The 27,010-nt window shown below is 33.8% G+C and overlaps 1 protein-coding gene across 1 annotated transcript in view; it reads right to left on the bottom strand.

The window, feature by feature from the left end:
- Positions 1-27,010, bottom strand: part of gpc1b (glypican 1b) — a 97,849-nt gene that overhangs the window by 40,622 nt on the left and 30,217 nt on the right. The window contains exon 2 of the mRNA XM_051095765.1: positions 3,463-3,621. Within this exon, the coding sequence (XP_050951722.1) occupies positions 3,463-3,621 (159 nt within the window). The remainder of the gene's footprint in view (positions 1-3,462; positions 3,622-27,010) is intronic.

Raw genomic sequence — 27,010 nt, 5'->3', positions numbered from 1 at the left:
GACAGAACAATGGATGGATGGATGGACGGAGAGAAAGACAGATTGAACAACAGAGAGACAGAACGATGGATGGATGGATGGATGGATGGATGGATGGATGGATGACTGGACAGATCGAAAAACAGAGACAGAATGATGGATGGACAGATGAATAGACAGATAAAAGGAAGGATCGAACAACAGAGAGACAGAACGATGGATGGATGGATGGAGAGATAGGAGGACAGATCGAAAAACAGAGAGACAGAATGATGCATGGATGGACAGACAGATAAAAGGACAGACAGAATAACAGAGAGACAGAACGATGGATGGATGGATACAGAACAATGGATTGACAGACAGACAGATAGATAGACAGATAGATTACAGTCAAGAGATTACAAACTCTATACCACTCTACACTCCCAATTTCCTCTTCTAAATTATTTTTTATGAAGCTATTAAACTGAAACTAGAAAAATTTGAGAGAAACAATGAAAGAGAACCTGAAATCAATGTAGAAATGACAACAGCCTCTGAGATTTATGATTTGAGAGTCTTAGCCTCAATTTGCTGTAAATTGATCTCTTTTCCAGGGCAAGAACTAGAAACAAATGTCCATGTCTATGACAGAACACATGATTCAGAGGGACCGTTTCATTATGTTTGCACAAAATGTTGTCACATATTGCAATGTTAATGCCTTTAGTCTTTCAACTCTTACACAAATAGCTGCACGCACACACACACACACACACACACACACACAACCACAAACACACAAAAACAGAAACACATACACACACACACACACACACACACACACACACACACAACCACAAACACACAAAAACAGAAACACATGCACACACACACACACTCGCACACACCCTGGGTATAATCCGCCATGGCTGCTTACTGTGCCAAGCATAATTCATGCTGGGAAACACACACTGACCAGATCTCCTCCCTGTGCCACAGCACTTGGAAAATAATCACAGTTCAAGCATTCTCACCACAAACACACCACATTATGTGTGTGTGAGAGAGTGTGTTTGTACACACACAGACACACACTCAGGATTCCTGGAGGTGAGCTGGCACAGACATGTTTTAAAACCGTAAATTGGCACTTGTAAACTCCAGAATGACAGAGACACTGATTTTTTTCTGCTTTAAGTACCAAAGTCACCATCTGTACAAAAACCCAGTAAAAAAAAAGAGAAATTCTATACACTTCATCAGTTTGTAACCTTCAAATTCAACAAGGATTCTAGACTTTATAAAAGTGATACATGTTCTGCCTGTTCTCCAGTCTACTTTTTATTGTATTATAAAATATTCTGCTTTTCCAACAATAAAATGAATCAACTGCTATATTTGGCAAAGCTTGTGAATGGGGGAGCCAGACCCACCCAGACCCCCCTTTGGAAGCAGGCATAATTTTAAACTTTGATTTTGATCATACCTCTAAATGTCAAGAACTGTCCAGCATATTTCTCTTTAATCAACTACCTCACTAACTATTAATAACCAGCAAATTAGGACATTATTGAGGTAACATTTTTAGCATTAAGATTATTAATAATACCAACAACAACTATAATAAAGGCAATAATAATAACAACTATTCTATTTCATATTTTCAATTTATATTTTGCACTACTTTTGTTTATAATAATAAAAATAATAAACATTATTATTATTATCATTATTGTTGTTGTTGTTGCTGTATTGCTATTTCAGTTATTTAACGATAAATAATAAATTATTGAAAATAAATATTATTATTACTATTATTATTACTGATGGTGTTGTATTGCTATTTCTGTTATTTAATGAAAAATAATAAATAATTTAAAAACACATTTTTATTATTATTACTATTATTATTAACAACAACAACAACAATGATAAAGCCAATAATAATAACAACAATATTCCTTTTAAAAATGGTTTCTTTGTTCATAATAATAAAAACAATGATAAACATTATTATTATTATTATTATTATTATTATTAACAACAACAACAACAACAAGAAAGCCAATAACAATAATATTCCTTTTTAAAAATGTTTAACTTTTAAAAATGGTTTTCATTTTATTTTTATTTTGCACTACTTTTGTTTACATTAATAAAAATAGCAATAAACATTATTGTTGTTGTTTTTGTTGTTGATTGCTATTTCTCTTATTTAATGATAAATAATAAATGCTAAATAAATTATTATTATTATTATTATTATTATTATAAATAACAACAACAACAACAACAACAACAACAACGATAAAGCCAATAATAATATTCCTTTTAAAAAATGGTTTAACTTTAAAAATGGTTTCTATTTCATCTTTTTTATTTTTATTTTGCCCTACGTTTGTTTTTAATAATAAAAACAATGATAAACATTTGTATTACTATTATTATTATTATTCATTATTATTATTATTGTTGTTGTATCAATAAATAATAAATTACTGAAAAATAAATTATTTTTATTATGATTATTATTAAATACAATTTAGCAAAATTTCATTTTGTATTGTGACATTGTTTAAATTGTAATATATTTAATATTTATTGAAATACTTGTGTCTAATCAGTATAATGTATATTTTTATTATTATTTCATTTACTTTTTTATTATCAGACAGGGTTACTTTTATTACTCATTATCACAATAATGATAATGACATTTTTATTGCTTTATAGCAATGACAATTTAAGACTAAAATGCACTGAAATAAGAATAATGCCACAATGCAAAAAAATCATGATGGTCCTGAAATGATGCTTCAGCTTCTTCATGCAAAATATAATTTTGTTTTTATAAGTTTTTTTTTTTTTTCCCCCAAAGATCCAAACCATCAAAACACAGGCATTTAATGCATTTTAATTGTTTACAGCATGATTTTGTCACTGAGAAGTTGTTTGCTCCTAACAGACAGAACTAATCAAAACAAATCACACCCACACATACCAATCTACACAAAAAGCAAAAACACTGATTAAAACGCCTACACAGACTGAGGGAGAACGATACGCTTATGAAGCCAGAGAAAGATAGAGGGAGAGAATTATATACATAACATATATACAGACATCATACGCCTTATTGTAAGACAAGTGAAAGTCTAATGCTGTCAAAACATTTGTCTGTAGAGCTCGATCTCTATTTCTTCAAACACAATCACTCAGGTATAAGGATGTGAATAAGATTCACACTCACAGGCTTGAGTGCAAGTGAGAAATCCACACTGATACTACACACACACACACACACACACACACACACATACAGAGAGACCATCTGTCTAACGTCGTTAGGAGGTTTTATCAGTGCTGCTCTGAGATATCAAGCACAGGTCTGTATAGACAAACAAACCATCAGTCTCTCAACAAGCTTTAGTCCAGCGGACCGATTCTTCTGTATAGCGAGCTGTATGATCGAAAAAGACATCATATGATGTTACTCACCATCAAAGCTCTTGTACTGGCCATTGAGAGAGGCCTGTAATGTGCGTCCAGACTCCTTCACCTGAGTTTCAAACTCTCGTCGGCTCAGGTTCAGGAGGTTCTCCTCCATCCCAGATGTGCAGCAGGTGTAACCCTGAGAACAAGCCCGCAGGTGCTCACCTGAGAGAGAAAGAAACAATAAACAACATTAACATGACTGTCAATGGAAATGCATTCAATTGTCTGAGTGTTTCCCATACAGTGATTTATTTGTGGCTGCCCACCACAATAACAACAATGACCGCCACAAACAGATTTTCCAAAAGGCTTTGACTTCCTTGAGTAAACATGACCACTGCACGTTTCCAAGTCAAAACTGTTTTCATTTCATCTTTCCTATCCACCTTATTCTTAACCACAAAAGTAAGCCTATCTGTCTAAGTCTAAGACTTCCGGTCCATTAGCCGCTATGGGAAAATAATGAGAAGAATAACAATGTGCAGTAAGTAAATGATAAAACTGTTTGCACTACAAACCAGTGTGTTCATAATTGAAATAATATAGTAAGACACACTAATCTGCAATATCAAGCAGCAAAATAAACTGTTTTGTACAGCGAAAAATAGCTGGATGCAAATAAAATGTACAGATGGCTTCACTCTTACGGGAAAAATAAGGTGGATAATGCCTGATAAAGTAGCGTTTATGAGCGCAGGGATGTTTTTTTTTTTTTACAGGCGTTACAGGGGAAACCGTTATTTCTGCTGGTCCTAAAGCGCCTCCTGCTGGCAGAGAATAAACCTGTATTTTCAATCAGCCTGTCTACTGTTTTTATTCGGACCAATGCGAAAATCCACCCATGTTTTTATGCAGCAAATACATATATATATATATATATATATATATATATATATATATATATTCATTCCTGTGATGAAAAGCTGAATTTTCAGCATCATTACTCCAGATTCTTCAGAAATCATTCACTCAATATGCTAACTTGCGGCTTAACATTTGGTGGAAAGTGCACTCAAAAACTCTGTGAAGTCAGAATTTTCCCTAGTAAAAAATAATAGATTTAAAATGCATTTATTTTATACTAAGCATAGTCTTAAATAAGTCTATTACCATATTTACTGACATATCGTTCGAGACTTACTGGTATGAAAATAATAATTAAATTTTATGTGGAGTACTACTTGTGCACAGTGCACTTTTCTTAGTATTAAACCTAAAATATGTTTTAATGTCAGTATTGACGAGGACTGTATGATCTTTAAATAATATCTGTCTTTAAATGCAAAATATTTAAAGTGTACCTAAAGTATACTTGCAATTAAATACACTTAAGTATATATTTAGTTGGACTTCAGCAGAACTTCAACACAATTAAAGTGCATTAAGTACAAAATTAGTTGTTCCAATTTAGCAGACTTTAAAGCAAAACTTTAACAGCTTGTTTTGCTGTTTGATATTGCAAATTGGTGTGTTTTACCTTATTATTTTAATGTATTATCTTAATTATGAACACACTGGTTTGTAGTGGAAACAGTTTTACTGTTTACTCCACAGTGTTATTCTTCTCGTTATTTGCCTACAGTGGATAATGAATCAGGAGTCTCACCCATAGGCTTACTTTCGCATTGAAGAAAAGGTTAAAATCTCTTTTTGTTTTTGTCTGTTGCTCTAAGAATCTTGGTGAAAAAGAAAGAGCAAAAGAAAGTGAAAGAAAGAAAGAAAGAAAGGAAGGAAGATCGAAAGAACGTAAGAAAGAGCGAAAGATCGGAAGAAAGAAAGAAAGCAAGCAGAGAAGTGTATAATAGGCTTACACTAGTTTACTGCAGTGATCTGTGGACTGTAATTACACACGGATCTCTGACCTGATCTGAGCACAGACACATGCTCTCTGAAGCAGCTTGAGTCTGCACACGCTCAACACCACACACACACACATACATACATGATTGTGTATCGTGCTGTATCAGAAGGCAGCAGCAGATGGTGCAGTACAGACGTATATACAGGACTGAGTGTTTTCAGTCTGCGTATTACAAACAATACATCTTATAATAAATAAAACTTAAAAATGTGTATACAGATATAAATCATCCCCCAGTGTTGAAACTCTGAATGTGTCAGCTCTATGACTGTGTGATTGACAGCTGAACATCACAGCACGGTTACATAACAGAGTACAAACGATTTTTATGACAAGGGGGTGGAGGGGGCTAAATAGTAATTGAAACTTTCCACTCAGTCGACTGGCTGGTTTGTCAAATACCTTACTATAGAAGTGATGACACGGTCAGTCAATATTAAAACTCTCTCAACGTCCATTCCAGCTCTTTGCAAATCAGTAGCGTACAAAGAAAATAGCACTAAACAAAAAAAGGAATTTAATAATAATAATAATAATAGTAATAATAATAATAATCCTTGTATTGATTTTTAAAAGTTTCTATTTCCAATTTTATTTTGCACTCCTTTTATTTATAATAATAAAAACAATATTATTAAAAAATACACATTATCACATTGCTATATTTTAATGATAAATAATAAATTATTTAAATACAATGGCAAAACATAAAATAAAATAAAAATACTTCAAAATGAGAGAATTCTGTCAAAAGAAAATAATTCAGATGCTCATTTATTTCACACAATGGCAAATTAAAATAAATAAAATAAATAAAATAAAATAAAATAAAATAAAATAAAATAAAATAAAATAAAATAAATTCTGTCAAAAGATATAATTCATATATAAAATTATTCCGTTTCTCATTTATTTCACACAATGGCAAAATAAAATAATAAAATAAATAAACTAAACTAAACTAAACTAAACTAAAATAGCATTCTATCAAAAGAAAATAATTTAGATTCTCATTTATTTCACACAATGGCAAAATAAAATAAAATAAAATAATACTTCAAAATGAGATATCAAAAAAATAGCATTCTGTCAAGAGAAAATAATTCATATTCTCACAAAATAAAATAAAATAAAATAAAAACTTAAAAATTAGATATAAAAATAGCATTATAATTCAGATTCTCATTTATTTCACACAGTGGCACAATAACAAATGAAACCAAATCAAATAAAAAGAAGATCAAAGCTGGTATATTAGAAAAATATTTTTTTTATATTCTCACCATAGGTGATGTTTTGAGACTAAAAGCTCTTCATTAGACAACATAAATGTGAAAAATAAATGATTATTCTCATCTGTCATTAAATAGTTCAAAAGCAATATTATGAATAGATAACTCAAATTTTAGAAACAACGGTTTAAAGTAAAAAAAAAAAAATCTTGATGGATTTTTTTTAATACAAACATGCAGCTTTTCACTTCACAAGATGTTAACAGATGGACTGGAGTTGTGTGGATTACTTGTGTATTATTGTGATGTTTGTATCGACTGTTTGGACTCTCCATTCTGACGGCACCCATTCACTGCGGAGGATCAATTGGTGAGCAAGTGATGTAATGCTACATTTCTCCAAATTTGCTCAGACAAAGACACAAACTCATCTACATATTGGATGGCCTGAGGGTAAGTACATTTTCAGCAAATTTTCATTTTTAGGTGAACTGTTTCTTTAAAACGTTTTTTAGCAATTAGCAAACCACACCATTCTTATATAATGCTATCATGGGCCATAGAAATGTATGTATTAGTGTGTGTATCTTGTGTGGTGTGTCAGTGTCAAAAAACGCAAGTGTATACCTGTGACTGTGTGTGTGTGTGTGTGTGTGTGTGTGTGCACACGTGTTTGTCAGCGGGTGAGAGCACACACTGTCAGAGACAGGATTCTTTTTCTAAAGAGCTGGGCTGTCAGCCATTTCTATCCTGAGCCTTTTCTCCAATCCAAGGACAGAGGAAGAGAGACAGAAAGACTCCAGCAGCACAGTTCATTTCCCACTATCACATATAAAAGCACACTGAAAACAGATGGAATTTAATGCGGCTCTTATCGGGGCTTAATGTTGCTGCTCAAGAAGGTTTACAGGCACTTGAACACTTGATGAAACCCACACAACCAATGTGTTTGGCCTCTAACATCCAGCGCAACACAGTGAAAACAAGGAACTGACAAAATGTGTTGCTGTGAATGTGGCTGGCTGGGAAAAAAAACACTGAGATTAATATTGAAAGGGACGGATTCATCGTGATTTACTTTGTGAGGCTTTGGACTGACTCACTCTAGCATCAGCAGACAGAAAGAGCATTCAGATTCTCATTTATTTCACACAGTGGCATAAAATAAAACAAAATAAAATAAAAAAAAATTATAAAAAGTTAAAAATGAATTAAAAAAATAACATTCTGTCAACAGAAAATGCTCCAGATTCTCATTAATTTCACACAAGAAAAATAAAATAATATAAACAATAAAGAAATGAAATGAAATACAAAAATAGCTAAAAATGAGAAAATTGAGAAATTGAAAGAAAAGAAAAAATGTTTCAGATTCTCATTTACTTTGCATTAAAGCAAAATAAAATAAAATAAAAAGTTTTTAAACAATAATAATTCAGATTACCATTTATTTCACATAATGAAATAAAATCAAATAAAAATTGTCAAGAGAAAATAGTAGGACAATAAAATAAAATAAAACAAAATTATAATAAAAAAGAGCATGCTATGAAGAGAAAATGCTCCAGATTCTCATTAATTTCACACAATAACAAATAAAATAAAATAAAATAAAATAAATAGTAAGAAATGAGATTCAAAATGACAGAAAGAAAAAGAAAAATAGTTTCAGAATCTCATTTATTTCACACAATGGAAAATCAATTAAAATAATATAAAAATAATAAAATTAAATAAAATCAAAATGAGATTAAAAAAATAGCATTCTGCCAAGAGAAAATGCTCCAGATTCTGATTAATTTAACACAATAACAAAATAAAATAAAATAATATTAAAAAAAAAAAAAACTAAATATGAATGAGATTCAAAATGACGTTATGAGATTCAAAAATGAGATTTAAAAAAATGTTTCAGATTCTCAATTTTTGGCAAAATAAAATAAAATAATTAATATTTAAAAAATGATTCAGAATGCTATTTATTTCACAGAGTGGAAAATAATAAAATTAAATTTAAAAATAATAATAATAATAATAATAAATAAAATAAAATAAAATAGTTAACAAATGATGATTCAGATTGCCATTTATTTCACACAACAGAACATGATGGAAATCAAATAATAAAATGAAATGTGAAAAATCTGGGCAAAGAGAAAATGGTAGGAAAGAATTAATTTATCCTAATTCATTATTGATTAAACTAATGTTGCTTTTATGAACTGATACATAATTTATGCACTACACACTCCAAATGAGATAATCATTATCATTTACCCTTTAATTTTTTATTAAACAGCTAGTTCATCAGGTATATATACACACACATTGTTGCAGAGGTGGCAAACATTTTCTGTGATCTTTTGGCAGTTAGTATTCAGCGTTTTGGCCACAGCAACTCCTGTTCGATTCAGACTCACAGTGTGCTTGCTAAATTACCCCTCAGAGATCAATAAAGCACATCTCTCAGTAAAGTGAGCTGGGCTGGAGTTTCATTCCGCCTCAATAAATTAGAGATAATATAAAATAGATTACTCTGTAGGTAAAACTGGAAACATATAAACATCTTGTAAACATCTTCTGGGTTCTGCCTATAGCGCAAATTAAAAAGAGAGACCGGGACCTTACACGACCCCTAATAAAAGCATTTAAAATGGTGAGTAAAGGCAGTGGTATTTTTCCCTCCAAGGTCTCTCACGGCCCACTAAAACACACACACATAGTGAGATTGAAGATTGAAGAAAGACCAATTCACAGGCCATTAACTTATCAGGGAACTCTAGGGAGGAAAACTCCTATTAGAATCCAATTAGACCACAGAATGAGAATCCAAAAAACCCTCTAACTGTGTTTGTGTGGTGTGTGTGTGAGAGAGAGATACTAAAAGAGATGAGTGAGTTAATTTTACCAGAGGAAGGAAATGTTCGCTTTAATCTGTTCACCTCAAAAGCAGTTACGCAGATAAAACATCAAATTAAACACACAAAGCCAGCAGACTGTATGAGTCGCAGTAACTATATAGCATCACCACATTCAAGAGGAAGTGATTACGGATATCTGTCTTAAAGAATCCCCTCGGAGGAGGACATTAATGTACATCACATTCCCAGAATGCATTTCCTCCCTGCCTTTTTTCATGTGAATGTACTCTAATGTACTGTAATCTTTCTACAGTAAAAACTGTAATATTGTGAAATATTATTATTATTTCAAATGACTGTTTTCTATTTGAATGCATTTTAAAATGTAATTTATTCCTGTGATGCAAAGCTAAATTTTCAGCATCATTATTCCAGTCTTCAGGGTCACATGATCCTTCAGAAATCATTCTAATATGATGAATTGCTGCTCAAGAAATGTTTATTATTATCGATATTGAAAACAGTTCGATGTTGGCCATTCTTTGATGAATAAAAAGTTTATGAGAACAGCATTTCTTTAAATTGGAAATCATAACATGAGTTGTAAAAATAAGATTAAAAATAGCATTATGTCAAAAAAAATGTTCATTATGTTATTTCATACAGTGGCAAAATACAAAAGAAAATAATAAAAATACTAAAAATAAAAATTATATATAAAAAACATTCTGAGAAAATGATTCAAATTCTTATTTATTTAACACAATGGCATAATAAAATAAGATTTATTATACACAATGGAAAAAGATGGTACTAAAATAAAAATAAAATAAAAAGATAAAAAATTTGATTTTAAATAAATTAGGTAAAAATGATGATTCAGACTGCCATTTATTTCACACAATGGAAAAAGATAGTATTAAAATAAAAAATAATAATAAATGAGATTTAAAATAAAATAAAATAAAAATACTAAAATACTTATGCCATTTATTTCACACAATAATAAAATAAAATAAAAATGAGATTTAATAAAGTATTCTGTCATAAGAAAATGACAGAATTCCATTTATTAAAAATGGAAATCGTTTGTAACATTATAAATGTCTTTACTGTCATTTCTGATCAATTTAGTGCATTTATGGTGGGAAAAAATAAAAAATAAATAAATTGCTTTATGTCAATGAACTGCTAAATAAACCACTAGCAACCCTAAACAGGCACTGAGGGAATTTACAACTCTTTATTTACAACACCTGCACTTTTTCCAACACCTGCTTCACGATGTTACAACAGAGAAAAAGCGGGCATTTTAGAAATTACTCTTATTTCATCACATTATTTAGCTGAGATTGCACGAACATCATGATTCATATTAAGGTCAATCCATGCTAGAGAAAAAGTGTAAAACAGATGACATTCGGCAGCATGTACAAGTTTGAAAAAAATCTCACACACAGAACACAAAGTGTGAGATAGCACCGGGGACACTTTATCTGAGTGATTCGATATGAAACATTTAACATGCTAGCACTTCACCCACCCAATCAATACGACACAAGAGCCCTCATACCGAAACACAATCGCTGTTCAAGAATATCTGATAAATGAGTTTGTCAATGGCGTGCATTTCTCCTAACGATCCACCGCAAGCGAATGTGATTGTGAAGCTGCGTGAGTGAAATTAAGAAGGGTATCTGAACTCTGACGAAAATGGGAAGCATTCTCTGATAGCGTCACTCATTCACATACACACATCCTAAGACCTAACTATCTTCTACAAATAAGTATTCTGCCTGTAAAGTTACTAGTGTTGAGCGATGTCTACCAAATTGGCATCTGTATTCGAAAATGGACATGGTTAGCCGCTTGCTAGCGGTAGCTTGTTGCATTACAGTACATAAGATTTCACTTTCCACATGAACAGAGTAAGGAGAGATGACTGACAGGACGATGGCGAATGATTTGCAGATCCTGAGCACCACTGACAAACATCTAATCTTGTAAAATGTGTTTTAAGTACTGCCACTCCATAGTATAAACAGAGTGATCGCTAATCTCCAAAAGTGAAAGCGCATTCAAAACCAATTTTAAATGCCCCGCGTTGCCGCAATTTATACAACCTATAATTTACACTTACCCCGATTTGGTCAGTTACCCAGATGTACTACTGATTACCTTTTTCTGCTAATTTCTGCTGTCTTAAACCAAGGAAAAAATGTGTAGAAGCTGCTAAGTCATATAGAGAAAAACTTAGTAAGCAGGAAAGGGTGCAATACTTTGACAAACTAAAGTTAGTAGGTTGTAAAGATACACAAGCAGTATTACTTAAGATATTAGCCTAATATTTCACTTACCTGACCATAAATGATAACATACACTAATGTTATAAAGATTCTTACCCTGAAAATCCTGCTCAGTTTGGCCAACCACAAACTCCTTTTGTACCTTTGTTATAACTTTTGGCAGTCTATAGTACTCCAAATGTTTTTCCTGGTCCGACTGATTAGTACAGCCCAAAACATGACCATAACTGACCATTTTTAGCAGCAATAATCAGCAAAATACGTGAGTTTTGTTCAGTTCAGAGGTATTGTTTACATTCAGTGCCGCCAATTGATGACATGTCGTGAAAACACTCTATTACCCAATGATATACATTCAAAAAATCTCGTATTTATTTCTATTTAGGGGTTCTGTAGTACACATCATTTCCTTTCTGAATACGGTACAGAGGGTTTACACTTACATCACGATTTGGTCAGTTTCCTGGATGCGTGGCCATATTGGCGATACTCCGATGTAAACAACAGCATGGACTGCACGGTAAAAAGTCATATAGAGAAGAACTTAGTAAGCAGGAAAGGGCACAATATTTTGGAAGACTAATGTTAATAGGTGGTATAAACATACTAGTGGTATTAATTAAGATATTAGCCTAATATTTAATTTACCTGACTGGAAATTATAAAAAAAAAAGAACATGAATGTTGTCTAGATTTTTACCCTAGAAATCCTGGTTCAATGTGGCCAATCACAAACTCCTTTTGTTCCTCAGACAGTTTTTTGCACTCTTCTCTTTGATTTGTTATAACTTTTGGCAGTCTATAGTACTCCAAATGTTTTTCCTGGTCTGACTGATTAGTACAGCCCAAAACATGACCATAATTGACGCTTTTTAGCAATGCTAATCAGCAAAATACGTGAGTTTCGTTCAGTTCAGAGGTATTGTTTACATTCAGTGCCGCCAATTGATGACATGTCGTGAAAACACTCTATTACCCAATGATATACATACAAAAAATGCTTTCATCCAATCTCGTATTTATTTCTATTAGGGGTTCTGTAGAACACATAATTTCCTTTCTGAATACGGTACAGAGGGTTTGCACTTACATCACGATTTGGTCAGTTTCCTGGATGCGTGGCCATATTGGCGATACTCCGATGTAAACAACAGCATGGATTGCATGGTAAAAAGTCATATAGAGAAGAACTTAGTAAGCAGGGCACAATATTTTGAAAAGCTAATGTTAATAGGTGGTATAGACAAATACCACTGTTAATTAAGATATTAGCCTAATATTTAACCTACCTGACCGGAAATTATTAAAACAAACATGTTGTCAAGATTTTTACCCTAGAAATCCTGGTTCAGTCTGGCCAATCACAAACTCCTTTTGTTCCTCAGACAGTTTTTTTGCACTTTTCTCCTTGATTTGTTTTTGGCAGTCTATAGTACTCCAAATCTTTTTCCCGGTCCGACCGATTAGTTACCGCCCAAAACATGACAATAATTGACCATTTTCAGCAGCAATAATCAGCAAAATATGCAAGTTTTGTTTGGTTCAGTGGCATTGTTTACATTCAGTGTCGCCAATATGGCCGATTGATGACGTGTCGTGAAAACACACTATTCGGAGACGAGCACATCATGACAAATTAGCTTAATAAAATTTGTGGAAACTGTACTATGCTAACCACACCTGTTCTCGAATCAGCTAATCTCAGATATAATGAAATCTCATCAGAGCTCAGTAACATTTGCACATCAGAGTATTTTTGGCTTTAATAATGTCGCTCGCAACAGATGAGAGGAAGTTGAGATATCACATGATAGAAAGTTGAAAGATGTGACCCATTCTAGTGAGATGCACCATTAAATAAAAGCCAGACAGAAATCCCACCCACACACTGTTCCTGTTGCACACACACACACAGAGAGTTATCAGGAACATGATGGATTACAGCACGTTTTAGAAATGAAGCCTGAACAGACACACACACTTACTGGCATTCAGTATCAGTGAGCTGTATAGCATTGTTGGCAGAGAGACAGGACAGATGATCCGGTGTGTAAAAGCAAACACAGGATTATCACTGTAACGTTTTCCTGTCTTGCGCTGGATCACAGCGTTTATCTCTCTGTGATTATTTCCGACAAATTCAGCTAACACACTTATAGGGTTTTTGAATGTAGGGTATTTTTTTGTGCACACCTGCATTGTTTTAGAAGGGAATTCGCCAAAAAACAAAAACAAAACTTTTTTTTTATATTGAAATGCAAAAGTAATGTCATGCATTACTTTCCATAAAAATTAACTAAGTCACACAATTAGTTACGTTTTTGGGGAGTAATGCATTTTTTTAATGCATTACTTTTAAAACTTTCTCAAATGCTGGTTTACACAGAAATCAATCACAATGTCCTAATTCAAAATAAATAAACAGATTTAAGTACATTTTTATGTGACACAATGAAAAAAAAAATGCATACAGCAAAACATGCTAAACTGACATTTTTCTCCTCATGTCAAAAATGGTGCTGTTTGTTGTGTCAGTGATGGATATGAAACTCAAGTGATCCATAATATATCATGTCACTGACATCCAACCTGTGCAAGAGCCATTCATTCGAGAGTTATGTAAAATCGGAACATTTTCCATTTAGTGTCAAAAACCCTCTTTCCCTTCACTTTTTGCTGTTTCAGCTCAATACAAAACAGCAGCACACGCCACTGACAGCAGACCCTGTTAAACAGACAGGTAATGTTGAGATGACATTCAGATCATCAAGTTTTGCCGAGAGGAATCTGGATTTCCGATCCAGCCATCTGCATCTGTCTCTCCCGTCTAGAATCACAAGCAAAAAAATCACTTCAGCGTAGCTGACTGGACAGTTTTTCACACGCAGCCTCATCAGCAGGCATTTATCAGCGTAAATGAGGGATCTGAGAAACGAGGCGAACAAAAATATAATAAGCTGAGAAGACAAGGGGGAAAAAACCCCGTCAGATGTTGCATAATTCAACACTGAGTGATGATACCAGAGTCGTTCGTTTACAAATTTTCCTAGAGGAAAAAAAATGAGGGAAAATATTACTTTGCAGTTGCTTGGAGATTTTGTATTATTAGCAAAAATATTAAATATCTACAGTGTCTGACACTATGGCTTAGTGACAGTAAAGCTGGCTTGCAGTTCTTCAGGATCAGCTAAAAAAAAAACTTTTAAAACTTGAAAACTATGCTTACTTTATTAATTTTCAGAACATCAGTATAAAACCTAAATGTTCAGATTTATCCTCACAAATCAACAATATAGATAAACTTCTATATTTAAATTACGTGAACTTGCCATGAAAGTAAAACCAACCAACTAAAAGAACAAAATGAAACAAAATATTTACATTATTAGCATTGTAATATTAATTTATCTACACATTACCAGACTTTGAACAGTAAGATTTTTAATGTTTTTTAAAGAAACCTCTACCGCTCATCAAGCCTGAATTAATTTGATCCAAAGTAGAGCAAAAAGAGTACAATTTTGAAATATTTTACTATTTAAAATAATTGTTTTCTATTTGAATACCTTTTAAAATGTAATTTATTCCTTTGATTTCAAAGCTGATTTTTTAGCATCATTACTCCAGTCACATATAATATTCAAATTTGAAAAAAAATCTATTATTATTATTATTATTATTATTATTAATTTTGTTGAAACAGTTTAGTATAATGTTTTCAGGTTTCTTTGATGAATAGAAAGTTCAAAAGAACAACATTTATCTGAAATAGAAATTTTGTAACATTATAAATGTCTTTATCATCACTTTTGATCAATTTAAAGCATCCTTGCTAAATAAAATTATTATTTTCTACAATTTCTGAATAATATATAATAATATATACAATTTCTATAAATCCTGAAAAAAGTACCCAACTGTTTGATAATAATAATCATTAAAAAAATTTCTTAAACAGCAAATCAGCATATTAGAATGATTTCTGAAGGACCATGTGACACTGAAGACTGGAGTAATGATGCTGAAAATTTAGCTTCGATCACAGAAATAAATTACATTTTTTAAATATATTCAAATAAAAAAGCTGTTATTTTAAATAGTAAAAATAAAACTGTATTTTGGATCAAATAAATGCAGGCTTAGTGAGCAGAAAAGAATTTATTAAAAACATTAAAAATCTTACTGTTCAAACACTTTTGACTTGTAGTGTTTATTTTTTATATATAGGCAATATAATTTTTGGTAGATTTTATTTTATATGTTTCTGCCAAAGCTAGATGATTTCACTAACACACTTTGGCCTCTTTGTATATCTACTATACAGAACTTGACCAGCGAGACAAAGAAAACATACATGACATACATATAATAGACACGAAATCACCCCGTAGCAGATCTAAACAGGTGGAGCTGGGGAAGCTGGAGGGATCTGAAGTGTGGTGTAACTGCTATTGCAAGCGTTTAAATGTTGAGCAGGAAGCTCATTGGCTGCTGATACGACAAAGAACCAATCAGCTGCACCATGTGAATAATGATGTCATTTTGTCAGTTCGAATTAGTTAGAACCAATCGAACTGCGCTCTCCAGATTTCATAACAGAACTTTGAATTTTCTGTGCTTACTTTATAGCAGAAGGAGTCCTGAATGCTAACTACAAGCTATCTTTCTCTTTACAGTGGTAGGACATTAATGGTAAAAGTGAGTGAGAGGCAGCTGGGCTCTGCTGCCTGTGGGAGAGTGCTTCAGGGACACTGACATGGATCTAAATCACAGTCTAATCCGCTCAGCTGTCAAGCCGACTGCCACCACGCAGGTGAGCGCCAGCGCCCTACATCTGCACACTAACCTGCTTTTAAGTGCACATGTTGATTCACTTCTCATACCTGTTGTCCCAGATTCAGAACGAAGCACTGGGACATAAACACATTGGGAGAATTACAATGCAACTTGTGTGTATGAGACGGCACAATTTTAGTAGCATTAAACATAATTTTCAATATTTTAGTTCTATGCTTATCCCTTACAGCCTCATTTTCATCATAATGGTGTCTAACGTAATTAAGGTCTAGGCACTGATATATAAATAACATGTAAATCACATGTAAATGATATGCAAATGAGGACAGTCATATGTTACAGTGCACATGATTGCAATAAAATCATGCTTTTTCAGCATTTCAGAAAGTTCAAATGTTCTCAGTGGATTACAAACTGTCTACACAGCACACTGAACTCTTTAACTCCCACTGAGCAGGAAAATCCTTGTTTTCATGACAAAGGGGTGAAAGGGTCATTTAGTGGCTGAGAAAAATGAACACGAGAAGACAAGATCCTTGACCTGATCTACAGATGGGCTTTGGTTAATCCGTTCCTTCTGCTTTTGTTTTAACGTTCATTATGAACACAGACTACTGGAGAAGTCAATCCCCTCTGTGTCTTTGTGTGTTTTGCACAGCACAAGATATTTTGGACTTGTGTAATTTGGTGTGTGCGTGTGTGTGTGTGTCTGTCTGTCTGTCTGTGAGAGTCAAGACAGTCTGCTGTTTGGTGAACCTTGCTGCTGAGCTACAAAGAAAGTATTCATCAAGAGCAAATGTAAATCGGGTAATGGTGCAAACACACCCACAAAATTACTGCTTATCTCAATTTGCATGGTGCAACTGCCCAGCCAAGCCAATTAGATGCTAGGTTGAAGAGGATGCAGCGAACCATGATCGGGCATACCGTTTTGGATCATGGACATTGCGAAATGCAAATAATGCAGTATAATAACTTTGTGTAAAATTGTGTAAAATACATAGAATACATTTCATAAAATGAACAAATAAATGGATGGATGGATGAATAGAGAGACAGAAACACACAATCTGTCTGGAATGCTATCAGTGTAGAATAAAATGCAATATGAAAATTTATACTTAATTTATAAATAATATTTGTAAAATATAATTAGTGAAATAAAAAATAAATAAAATATATTATTATTAATAATAAAATATATTATCTAAATACATAATTGGAATGCTATGAATAGAGAAAAATAATATATGAAAATTACAAGAAATATATATATTTTTTATAGATATAGATAAAAGAAGCACAATTTCATTTTAAAATGTAAATGCATTATGTAATTAAATTATAATTAATGGTATTAAATATAAAAACATATTTATTATAATTATACATTATCTAGATATATAATCTAGAATGCTATCAATGGAGAATAAAATGTTGTATAAAATAATGTATATTTTAAAAATGTAATTTTAGAATTTTATATGTATTTATTTTTTTTATATTTAAATAAAATATATAATCAATTATTATTATTGTTAACAACAACAACAACAACAACAATAATAAAATATATTATCTAGATATATAATTGGAATGCTATCAATGGAGAATAAAATGCTATAATATATTATAATGAACAAATAATATATATTTTAAAAATGTAATGCAATTTTAGAATTTTACGATATTTATGTATTTTTATTTATTTCAAAAAATAATATATAATAAAATAATAATAATAAAATATTATCTAGATACATAATTGGAATGCTACCAATGAAGAATAAAATGATATATGACAATTATAATAAATATAAATTATTTTCATAGATATAGATAATAGGAGCACACATTTAAAATATAAAAAGTTAAATATAAAAATAATAATAATAATAATAATAATAATAATAATAATATACAGAATGCTATCAATCAAAAATAATATTAATAAATAATGTATATTTTTAAAATGTAATGTAATTTTAGAATTTTACAACATTTATTTATTATTCTATTTATTTTAATATTTGCCAAATACACAGCTAATTTGAAATGCCTATCTATAGATAAATATGCTTTTCCAGATGGTGTAGTTACAAAATCTGCCAGCAGGGGCAAACTGGGCCATGCTAACCAGCCCAACTTTGACCATGAATTGTGTCAGCCAAATAATATTAATGTTTCTAAATCTGGCATATTCTATAAAGATCCATGGCTTAGAATGTGTGTTAATGACAATGACTGTCTGACTGACTGAAATATACATGTACAGTACAGCACATTCATCAACTGGATAACTTGGACTGAAGGTTGTACATGAATAAAACATGGGTTTTTACATTCAAATATAAAGTGTGAATCTCCCTCTAAGTGTGTTTGAAATGGTGGCACTTGTCAAATAACTTTCCACACACTCTGTAAGGCCTCGAGCATCTGTCCATGAATCAGCAGACACTGTGGTCCGTCATGAAGTAAGGGCACAAGAAACACAATTCAGCTGTCTTTCTTTCATCCGTTCTGTTCTTCACTCTTTCAGCACGACACCCACATCAGTCACCAGTGACGGATGAATCACACGCATGCACAGATTTGTGTTTGTCTGGAATATCTCAGCACCTCGGGCTGGATCAGAGCAAGTGCAAACCTCTTCTTGTTCAACGGCATTTTTTTTCTATGCATCAGCCTGTCTGTCTGTTTCCGTCTCTTGTTTGCTCTCTTTCTCTCTCCGCTGTTGCTGAAATCTGTCAGCTCTTTCTCAAGAGAGCAGATTCACAGTCGCCCCAGACACCGCCAGCTCACTTGACTATACGTGTGTTTGAACTAGGAATTAGACAGAGTTTTAGTAAAAGAAGCGCAATGCAACGAACAAAGGGTCGAATGAGTCAAATCTGACACCCACAGAGAGAAGAAACAACCCGAAGGAAAATCAAATGAAGAATGATTTGCATAAATGAGAATAGTTTTAATGGGAATATATCTTTATTATTTCTCTTAAACAGCACTGAGAATGAACACTCATTTATTTAACAGAGTGAAACTAGATATTATTATTTACTGATAAAAATGTTTTAAACTGAATTTTAGCTTAAGTTAAATTAACTTAATTAGCATCACATTAGCATAACTTTTTCTATAATAGTGCAGCTTTTCCCATAATAAGCTACAATTCCCAACTCCCAAGTATAGCCTGGCAGTGTAGCATGACAAAACACTACATCACTGTTTTTTGTCACGCTTCATTGCAAACACAGTGAGCAAAGGCAAACAAACATGTTCTCTTAAAACACCCTCTCTCTTGGATGTCTTAAGACAAGCCATGTCACGTGGTTGGCCATCTTGGTAACAACCCAGGGCAGCTATTTCTAGTCATTAAAGTACTCCCATCCGTCAAGAAAAAGCAATTAATGTCAGATTTTTGTCAATTTTGTCCAATTTGTCAATTATTACAATGTCTTTGTAAAGTTTCAATTCTGTCAATTCTGATCAATTTAATGCATCTTTGCTGAATAAAAATCAGAAAAAGAGAAAAAAAACTGTTCTGTTATATATTTACACAACAATGTAATCAATTTTCTATTTATTAAACCCAAGTATGAATCTCAGTAAGTTAGTGTTTTTAAGCATTTTAAATTTTTTCCAAAATAACAACTAAACAATATATTTTACAATATTAGTTTTAACAGTTTTAATACTATTTAATACTATTTTTTTTATTTTTCGGATCATCAGTCATCAAAGCTCTGTAAATATTAGTCACAGACACTGAGATTTACTTTAAATTTCACCAAGCTGATGGCTTACTAAAAACTCCCACAGATCATGTTTTCAGGCCATTTCAAGTCTTATTTTGAAGTAAAAAAGTTGTTATATCTAAGTGTGTGAGTTGTTTACTTTTTTAAGTTAGTCTTCCCATTAATGAATCATATTGTTCATTCAGACTGAGTCGCGAATGTGCAAAAACACAAAAGGCAGGATTTATCACATGAACCAATCACAGCCAATCATAACCAATCATATCCAATCATATCACAATCTTTCATAAAATCACTGTTTATGACTATATTTTTAAACAAACAAAAAAATGCCTTGGTGAACATAAAAATTGTACTAAATAAAATGAATAGAAACAGTAAAATCAGGAATCAAATTTCAAAAAGTAATTAAAGCTGCAAGCAGTGTTGAAAGGGCCCTCGCACCCGGGCTCACCACCCAGACCGTGGGCAATATGCATTTAAAGTGGTAAATATAGAAGGAATATGTCAAAGTCATTTATGTGCCAAACTTCCGGGTGGTGGTGCTATAACTATAACTGAACATTGGCATGTACATGTCTGGGCAGCACTTAGTGTAAAACATGACATATCCTGTTGCCAGCAGGTGGCGCTATGATTGTAACTGAATATTGGCCTTTAGATGTCTTCAGGCAAGGATTCTAATCGAACGTGTAAAGTTTGGGGCAGATCAGACATTGTATGGCTGAGTTACAACACCTTCTATTCTCATGATGAAACATCGAACTTTGTCAGGCCGCCACGGACACACCCTTTAGCGAAAATGTATGATCTTTATAATTTAACATTGCAAAGGAGTTTAGAGTAGACTGACCAAATATAATGTTGATGTCATTAAATCTCAATGGGGAGTTCATTAGAGCGTAAAACATGCCACTTCCTGTTGCCAGAAGGTGGCGCTATGACTATAACTGAATGTGGGCATGGGCATGTGTTCAGGACCAGACTCTTATCAAACATGTAAATTTTGGTGCAGATCTGACATTATATGCCTGAATTATATTTCATGGTGAAACATCAAAGTTTGTCAGGCCGCCATGGACACGCCCTTCAATGAAAACTTAAGATCTTCGCAAATTCATGTCACAAAGGGTTTTAGATTACACTGACCAAATTTGGTGTTGATCTGACTAAATCTCTAGGAGGAGTTCGTTGAAATTCAACGCCTGAAAATGCAAAAACGGCACAAAATTGCTGAGAAAATTCAAAATAACAGACTTCCTGTTGGGTTTCGGACTTTGTACTGAAGGACTTTTTTGTAGGTATTGGTGTGTTACATGTGTCTATCGAATTTCGTACATGTATGTGAAACATAGTTTGAGGGGCACTTTGTTGAAATTTTATAGGTGGTGCTATCGAGCCATTTTGACACACCCACTTCTGAAACCCATATCAGATGTAAATTCTCACCACTTTTGGCATGTGTGCAAAGCATGAGTTTCCGAGCATGTTTAGGCCTTTAAAAATGCAATTTATTTTGGAGAAGAACAATCTGAGCAATTCCAATAGGGTCCTCGCCCTAAACATAGAAGGCACAACAAAATGCAACAGTTGTTCCTGCATTTTTTTTCTATTTTAATTGTACTAATTTATTTATTTTAATATAGAAATTTAAAGCAAAACAATGTCAAAGTTGATCTATAAAGAAACACAACTTAAAGCTAAATAAAGTCTTCTGGGCTTTGGAGGAGCAACCTCAAAGCAATCAAATCTCCCTCTGGCCAGCTGTCAGCCTGTTCTCAAGAGCGCAGAGGCAGTTGCCCAAAACTAGAACTAGACTCAGCTTTAGAGGAAGAGGTGCTGGGTCAAACGAGGCAATCCTGACCTCCACAGTGAGACGGCATCTCAAAACACACATATGTACCCTCTCTGACACACACACACACACATATTCCTTTGCGCCCATGTGGGTGGGATACGCTCCATCTCACCGACAGCCTAAGGTGAGGTCCCGTTTTATGTGTGTGTATGTGAGGATAACAACAGCAATCTCTGTGTCCTGAAGGTTACATGTCTGTTCGTATGCAGAAAGTTCAAATAACATTGACTAGCCTTTGTTTCCCCAATACAGAAACAACTCCATTCCAACATTTTAACACCCAGCGGGCAAGAATCATGTTCATCCAGGCAGACTTAAATACACTCTGGAAAACTAAAATATTCATCGCATCACCTTAGGAGATATGAATGTGAGGTGAAGGCAAATATAATTTAACTGTCAGGATGGAGCCGTGGTGGGGTTCTGCTGGTCTGCAGAGGAATTACCATGGTGTCTAACAGCGCAGAAGTGCTAACTGGACAGGCTAAAACCTTAACACATCACAAGACAAACCGTCAAGAGCATTTCTTCCAACTACAACAGCCCCTACAACTTAGAGTTAGTGTGGGTGGTTGATTTTGTATTATGCATATTGGTGGTCATATTTAACAGGATCGAAAAAAACAGATTGAAACATGAACAGCTGCTTTTAATACATTCAGAATACTTCAACCGTCATACCACACAGGAAATGACGGCCAACTCCTTGTCTTTCGCAAGGTCATTCATTGTAGCAAATGCCCACATCAACCCATAAAAGTGTGTGTCTTACCGTCACATGGGCATCTGACACAAAGAAGCCTGGAACAGTCATAGGACCCATGCTGCTGACTCATGTGAGGACATAATGTGATATTTTACCACAATGTGCTTCTTTGAGTGATATCGAACAAGTGCTGGCATGAACGCTGGCACAAAGCAATCAGAAAGCATGAGAATTAGCTCAAGAAATCTGGCGCACTCCTGGCAGAATCATTCGTGAACGTCCAGGAATGCAGTCATCCAGTCATCCACTTCTTCAAATTCCATTCGCCTGATGTGATTTGCAAGTAACGAATATCAATTAAATAAAATTTTAGTGAATAAACAACAGCATCTTTTATGCAGCGAGAAATCAAGTCTAATATTTTGATTGATTAGTCAACTGGCGTAACATCACAAATTAAGATGTGAATGAGAGCAGAAGTCAAGTGGGAAGCTGGGACGCATTCAGCCTGAAACGCCGCTCGACCGGGCAGCCTGTAGTCGGGCATCACGCCAGGCTGTCCTATCAGACTGACGCACGCAACAGTACGCACACACAGTAAGCAAGGGACCACAAGTGTTCATCTGTCCCTGTCTCTGGCTGAGTACAATCCAATTTAAAGTTTTCAAATTGCTAACACACATCATTCACACTCTCTTACAGACGGCAGTCTGAACTCTGTGCCTCTTGTCCTCAACACTCAGGTCACAACCAGCAATTGAGAAACCTTTTTAAACATCAGTTTTCCACATATATAAAATAAGGTTATACAAAAAAATGACATATATCATAAATTATAAGGTAGTAGGTTTGCAATTCACATTTGTAATTGAAAAAAAAAAACTCCAGCATGGATCCAAGAATTCTACATTTCACATTTTTGAGATACAAGTGGGGGTCAAAGGTCATTGAAACAGACGTCAGGTCATTGTGGTGTCACTTGGCAGGCCCACATTTGTTTATTTGCCTAAAATGATTAATGAAGTGCCAGCACTCTGGCATTATCTAGTAGGTAAAATGAGTTCATTAAAAGGAAATGAGGTTGATATTGATGAACGAAGGCATTCTCAACAAAATCCCCTGGAGAGTGATATTAGGTAGCTGGAGCAATAAAAAAAGTCTGCTGTCTGTAATTGGTGGTGCCGGCTAAGGCAATCATCACTATTACTACTGCTCATACTATGAATTAGGAGTTTGAACAAAACTATTATACTAAGTATTACAGTTTTTTTTAACCAATTATGCCACAGACTTGAAAGATACCTCAAATCTTGTGGCTTGCTGAGGAGATGTACGCTATTTTGGCTCAATTCTGTACTCAGAGTACAAAGACCCACAACTGTTTTTTAATTTTTCATTTTTGTGATGGCTATTCATGAATCCCTGAACAGTTAAAAGGCTAGCTTGAGGGTGAGTAAATCATGGGGTGATTTTCAATTTTGGGTGAACTATGCCTTTAAACTACCCACTGTTCTTTAGTAAAAACCTCCAGCTTGGTCCTGCTTCTTTTGCATATCTGAACTCTTTCCAACAGTGACTGTATGATTTTGAGATCCTTCTTTTCACACTGATGACTCATACACAAAGGTTCAAACATTTGTTTATGCTCAAGAAAAAAAAACACTCTGCATTAAGAGCCGGGGGGTGAAAACTTTTGGAATGTGAAAATCAAGGTAAACTATACTTTTGTCTTCTGGGAAGCATCTTCTGTAGCTTCCGAAGGGCAGTACTAAATAGGGAAAAAAAAAAAAAACCTAAATAAAAAAAAAAAGTACACATCTTCATCCTGTTCAAAAGTTTTCACCCCCTCTCTCAATGCATCATGTCTACTGACACTTCTATTTATTGCAGCCATAAATAAAGCCCAAAGCCTTGCAAAATAAGTCCATAACTCTTGAAACCAGTGCTTTTAAGTTCAGTCAGAGTCACTACTCTATCTGCAGATTTACTCTGTCATTCACGGCTACACGGGTTTCTTTCACACATGGCACCTCTCACGTTAACAGAGCTACACAGAGACAAAAGCACAGAGAAATAGGAATAGAAAGTAAGGAATGGCTACATGTTCAATATCAGCTTTCTTAATATTTTTTACATGAGCGCACAGACAGCGCGCTGAGAGACGGAGAGTGAATTAAGGCGTTTTGACGGATGAATGGGGGCAGCGTTTAGAGGAATGCACTGTTCTTTCTCACCATCCACTTCTCCCTAATCCCTCTTTCACAGTCGCACTGAAAGGAAGCTTTTCATCAACAGAAGGTTGAAAGGCATGAATGCCCATCTCTCTCGCCGTCTCTCCCTGTGTATCTCTTTTTATCCCACTTTCGTTTTAAAAACCACATTCCTGCCCCAGTGTTCAGGTACTGATCTTTTGTTCCAACGCCCATTTTTCTCTTTCCATCTCTCATTCTCTCTCCCCTTTGGCCACGAATTTTAGAGAGATTGCGTCCTGCACTTGTTGAAAACAAATATTCAAGTTCTTAACTAATCCCAGCCACATTTCAAAATTGCCAACAGGACTCTACTTCAAGTTCACCACGGTAAACATCTGTAAGTCTTACTGGGAAATAATTTTTAGAGAACAACAGATCTTCTTAGTTAGATTTTTACATTATCTGAAAAACACGAGTGGTACTTGCCTAAGCACAATGGCTTCCAGGCCATTGCTACACTATTATTTGTCACAAATGGCATTATCAAACAAGCCAAAATAGCTAACAAACAACAAACTCTGAGTTTGAATTCTAGCCCACTCAAGAGTGACAAAAAACATGTTGTATTTGTGTACATCTTACTTTCTACAAGCCTAATTCCTGTTTAATCATCCATGCAGACCTCAAGATTCATTGCATTTTCTTTGAAAAAAATGAGTGGCAGTAAATTAGGCTTTTCTACTGGGTCTACATGAGTCGTTAAATAGTTGCAACACTTTAACACATGGCATTCCTATGCAAAATCATATATAAAATCATGCAATACCTGAATGTGTTCCAGGAAAGGAGAGCAAAAGCCAAAACAGTAATATATTATCTGACAGCTTTTATAGTTTATTAGCAAATAAATCTTGTTTAATACCATAAAGCTTCAGTCAGTACTGAAAATCTCAGCTTTGTGGGCAAGCCACAGATTTCTTTACAAAATGGGCTGGTCAAGCTTGTCAATCAAACTAACCATATCTCAACCTAAAAGCTGTTTCTCCTGCTGTGCAAATAAGATCAAAACTTGACAGCCAGACCATCCACATCCACAGACTTTCAGCTTCAGAATGACTGGATGTTTTGGCTAAGGATTCAAAAACTGTGACTCATTTGTTAGTCTGGATAACAGTTGCCAGACATTCAAATATTAGCTAAAAGTTGCTGGCTGGAATATTTCAGAGGTTTTGAGATGATTTTGAGATCTATCTTTTCACACTGACAACAACTGAGGGACTCAAACACGGCTGTTACAAAAGGTCCAAACATTTATTTATGCTCAAGAAGGAAACACTCTGCATTAAGAGCCAGGGGGTGAAAACTTTTGGAATTTGAAGATCAGAGTAAATTGTACTAATTTTGTACTCTGAGGAACATGTAAGTATCTTCTAAAGCTTCTGAAGGGAAGTACTAAATGGAAAACAATTTGATATTTAAACAAAAAAAGAAAAAGTTGCATATCTTCATCTTGTTCAAAAGTTTTCACCCCCAAGCTCTTAATGCATCATGTTTACTTACTTTTTTTTTTTTTTGCTGCCATAAATAAAGCGCAAAGCCTTGTTAAATAAGCCCTATTAAGCTATAAAGCTTAATTTAGTACTATAAATACTATAAAGCTTGAGTCAGTACTGAAAATCTCAAGGTTTTTGGACAAGCCACAGATTTCTTTACAAAATGGGCTGGTCAAGCTTGTCAATAAAACTAACCATATCTCAACCTAAAAGCTGTTTCTCCTGCTGTGCAAATAAGATCAAAACTTGACAGCCAGACCATCCACATCCACAGACTTTCAGTTTTAGAATGACTGGACGTTTTGGCTAAGGATTCAAAAACTGTGACTCATTTGTTAGTCTGGATAACAGTTGCCAGACATTCAAATATTAGCTAAAAGTTGCTGGCTGGAATTTTTTTTAGAGGTTTTGAGGTGATTTTGAGATTTAT

Source organism: Labeo rohita, chromosome 2, assembly GCF_022985175.1.
Source record: "Labeo rohita strain BAU-BD-2019 chromosome 2, IGBB_LRoh.1.0, whole genome shotgun sequence".
NCBI lineage: Eukaryota > Metazoa > Chordata > Actinopteri > Cypriniformes > Cyprinidae > Labeo > Labeo rohita.
Note: the sequence above shows the minus strand (reverse complement) of the source record. Positions and strands in the feature narration are given on the sequence as shown.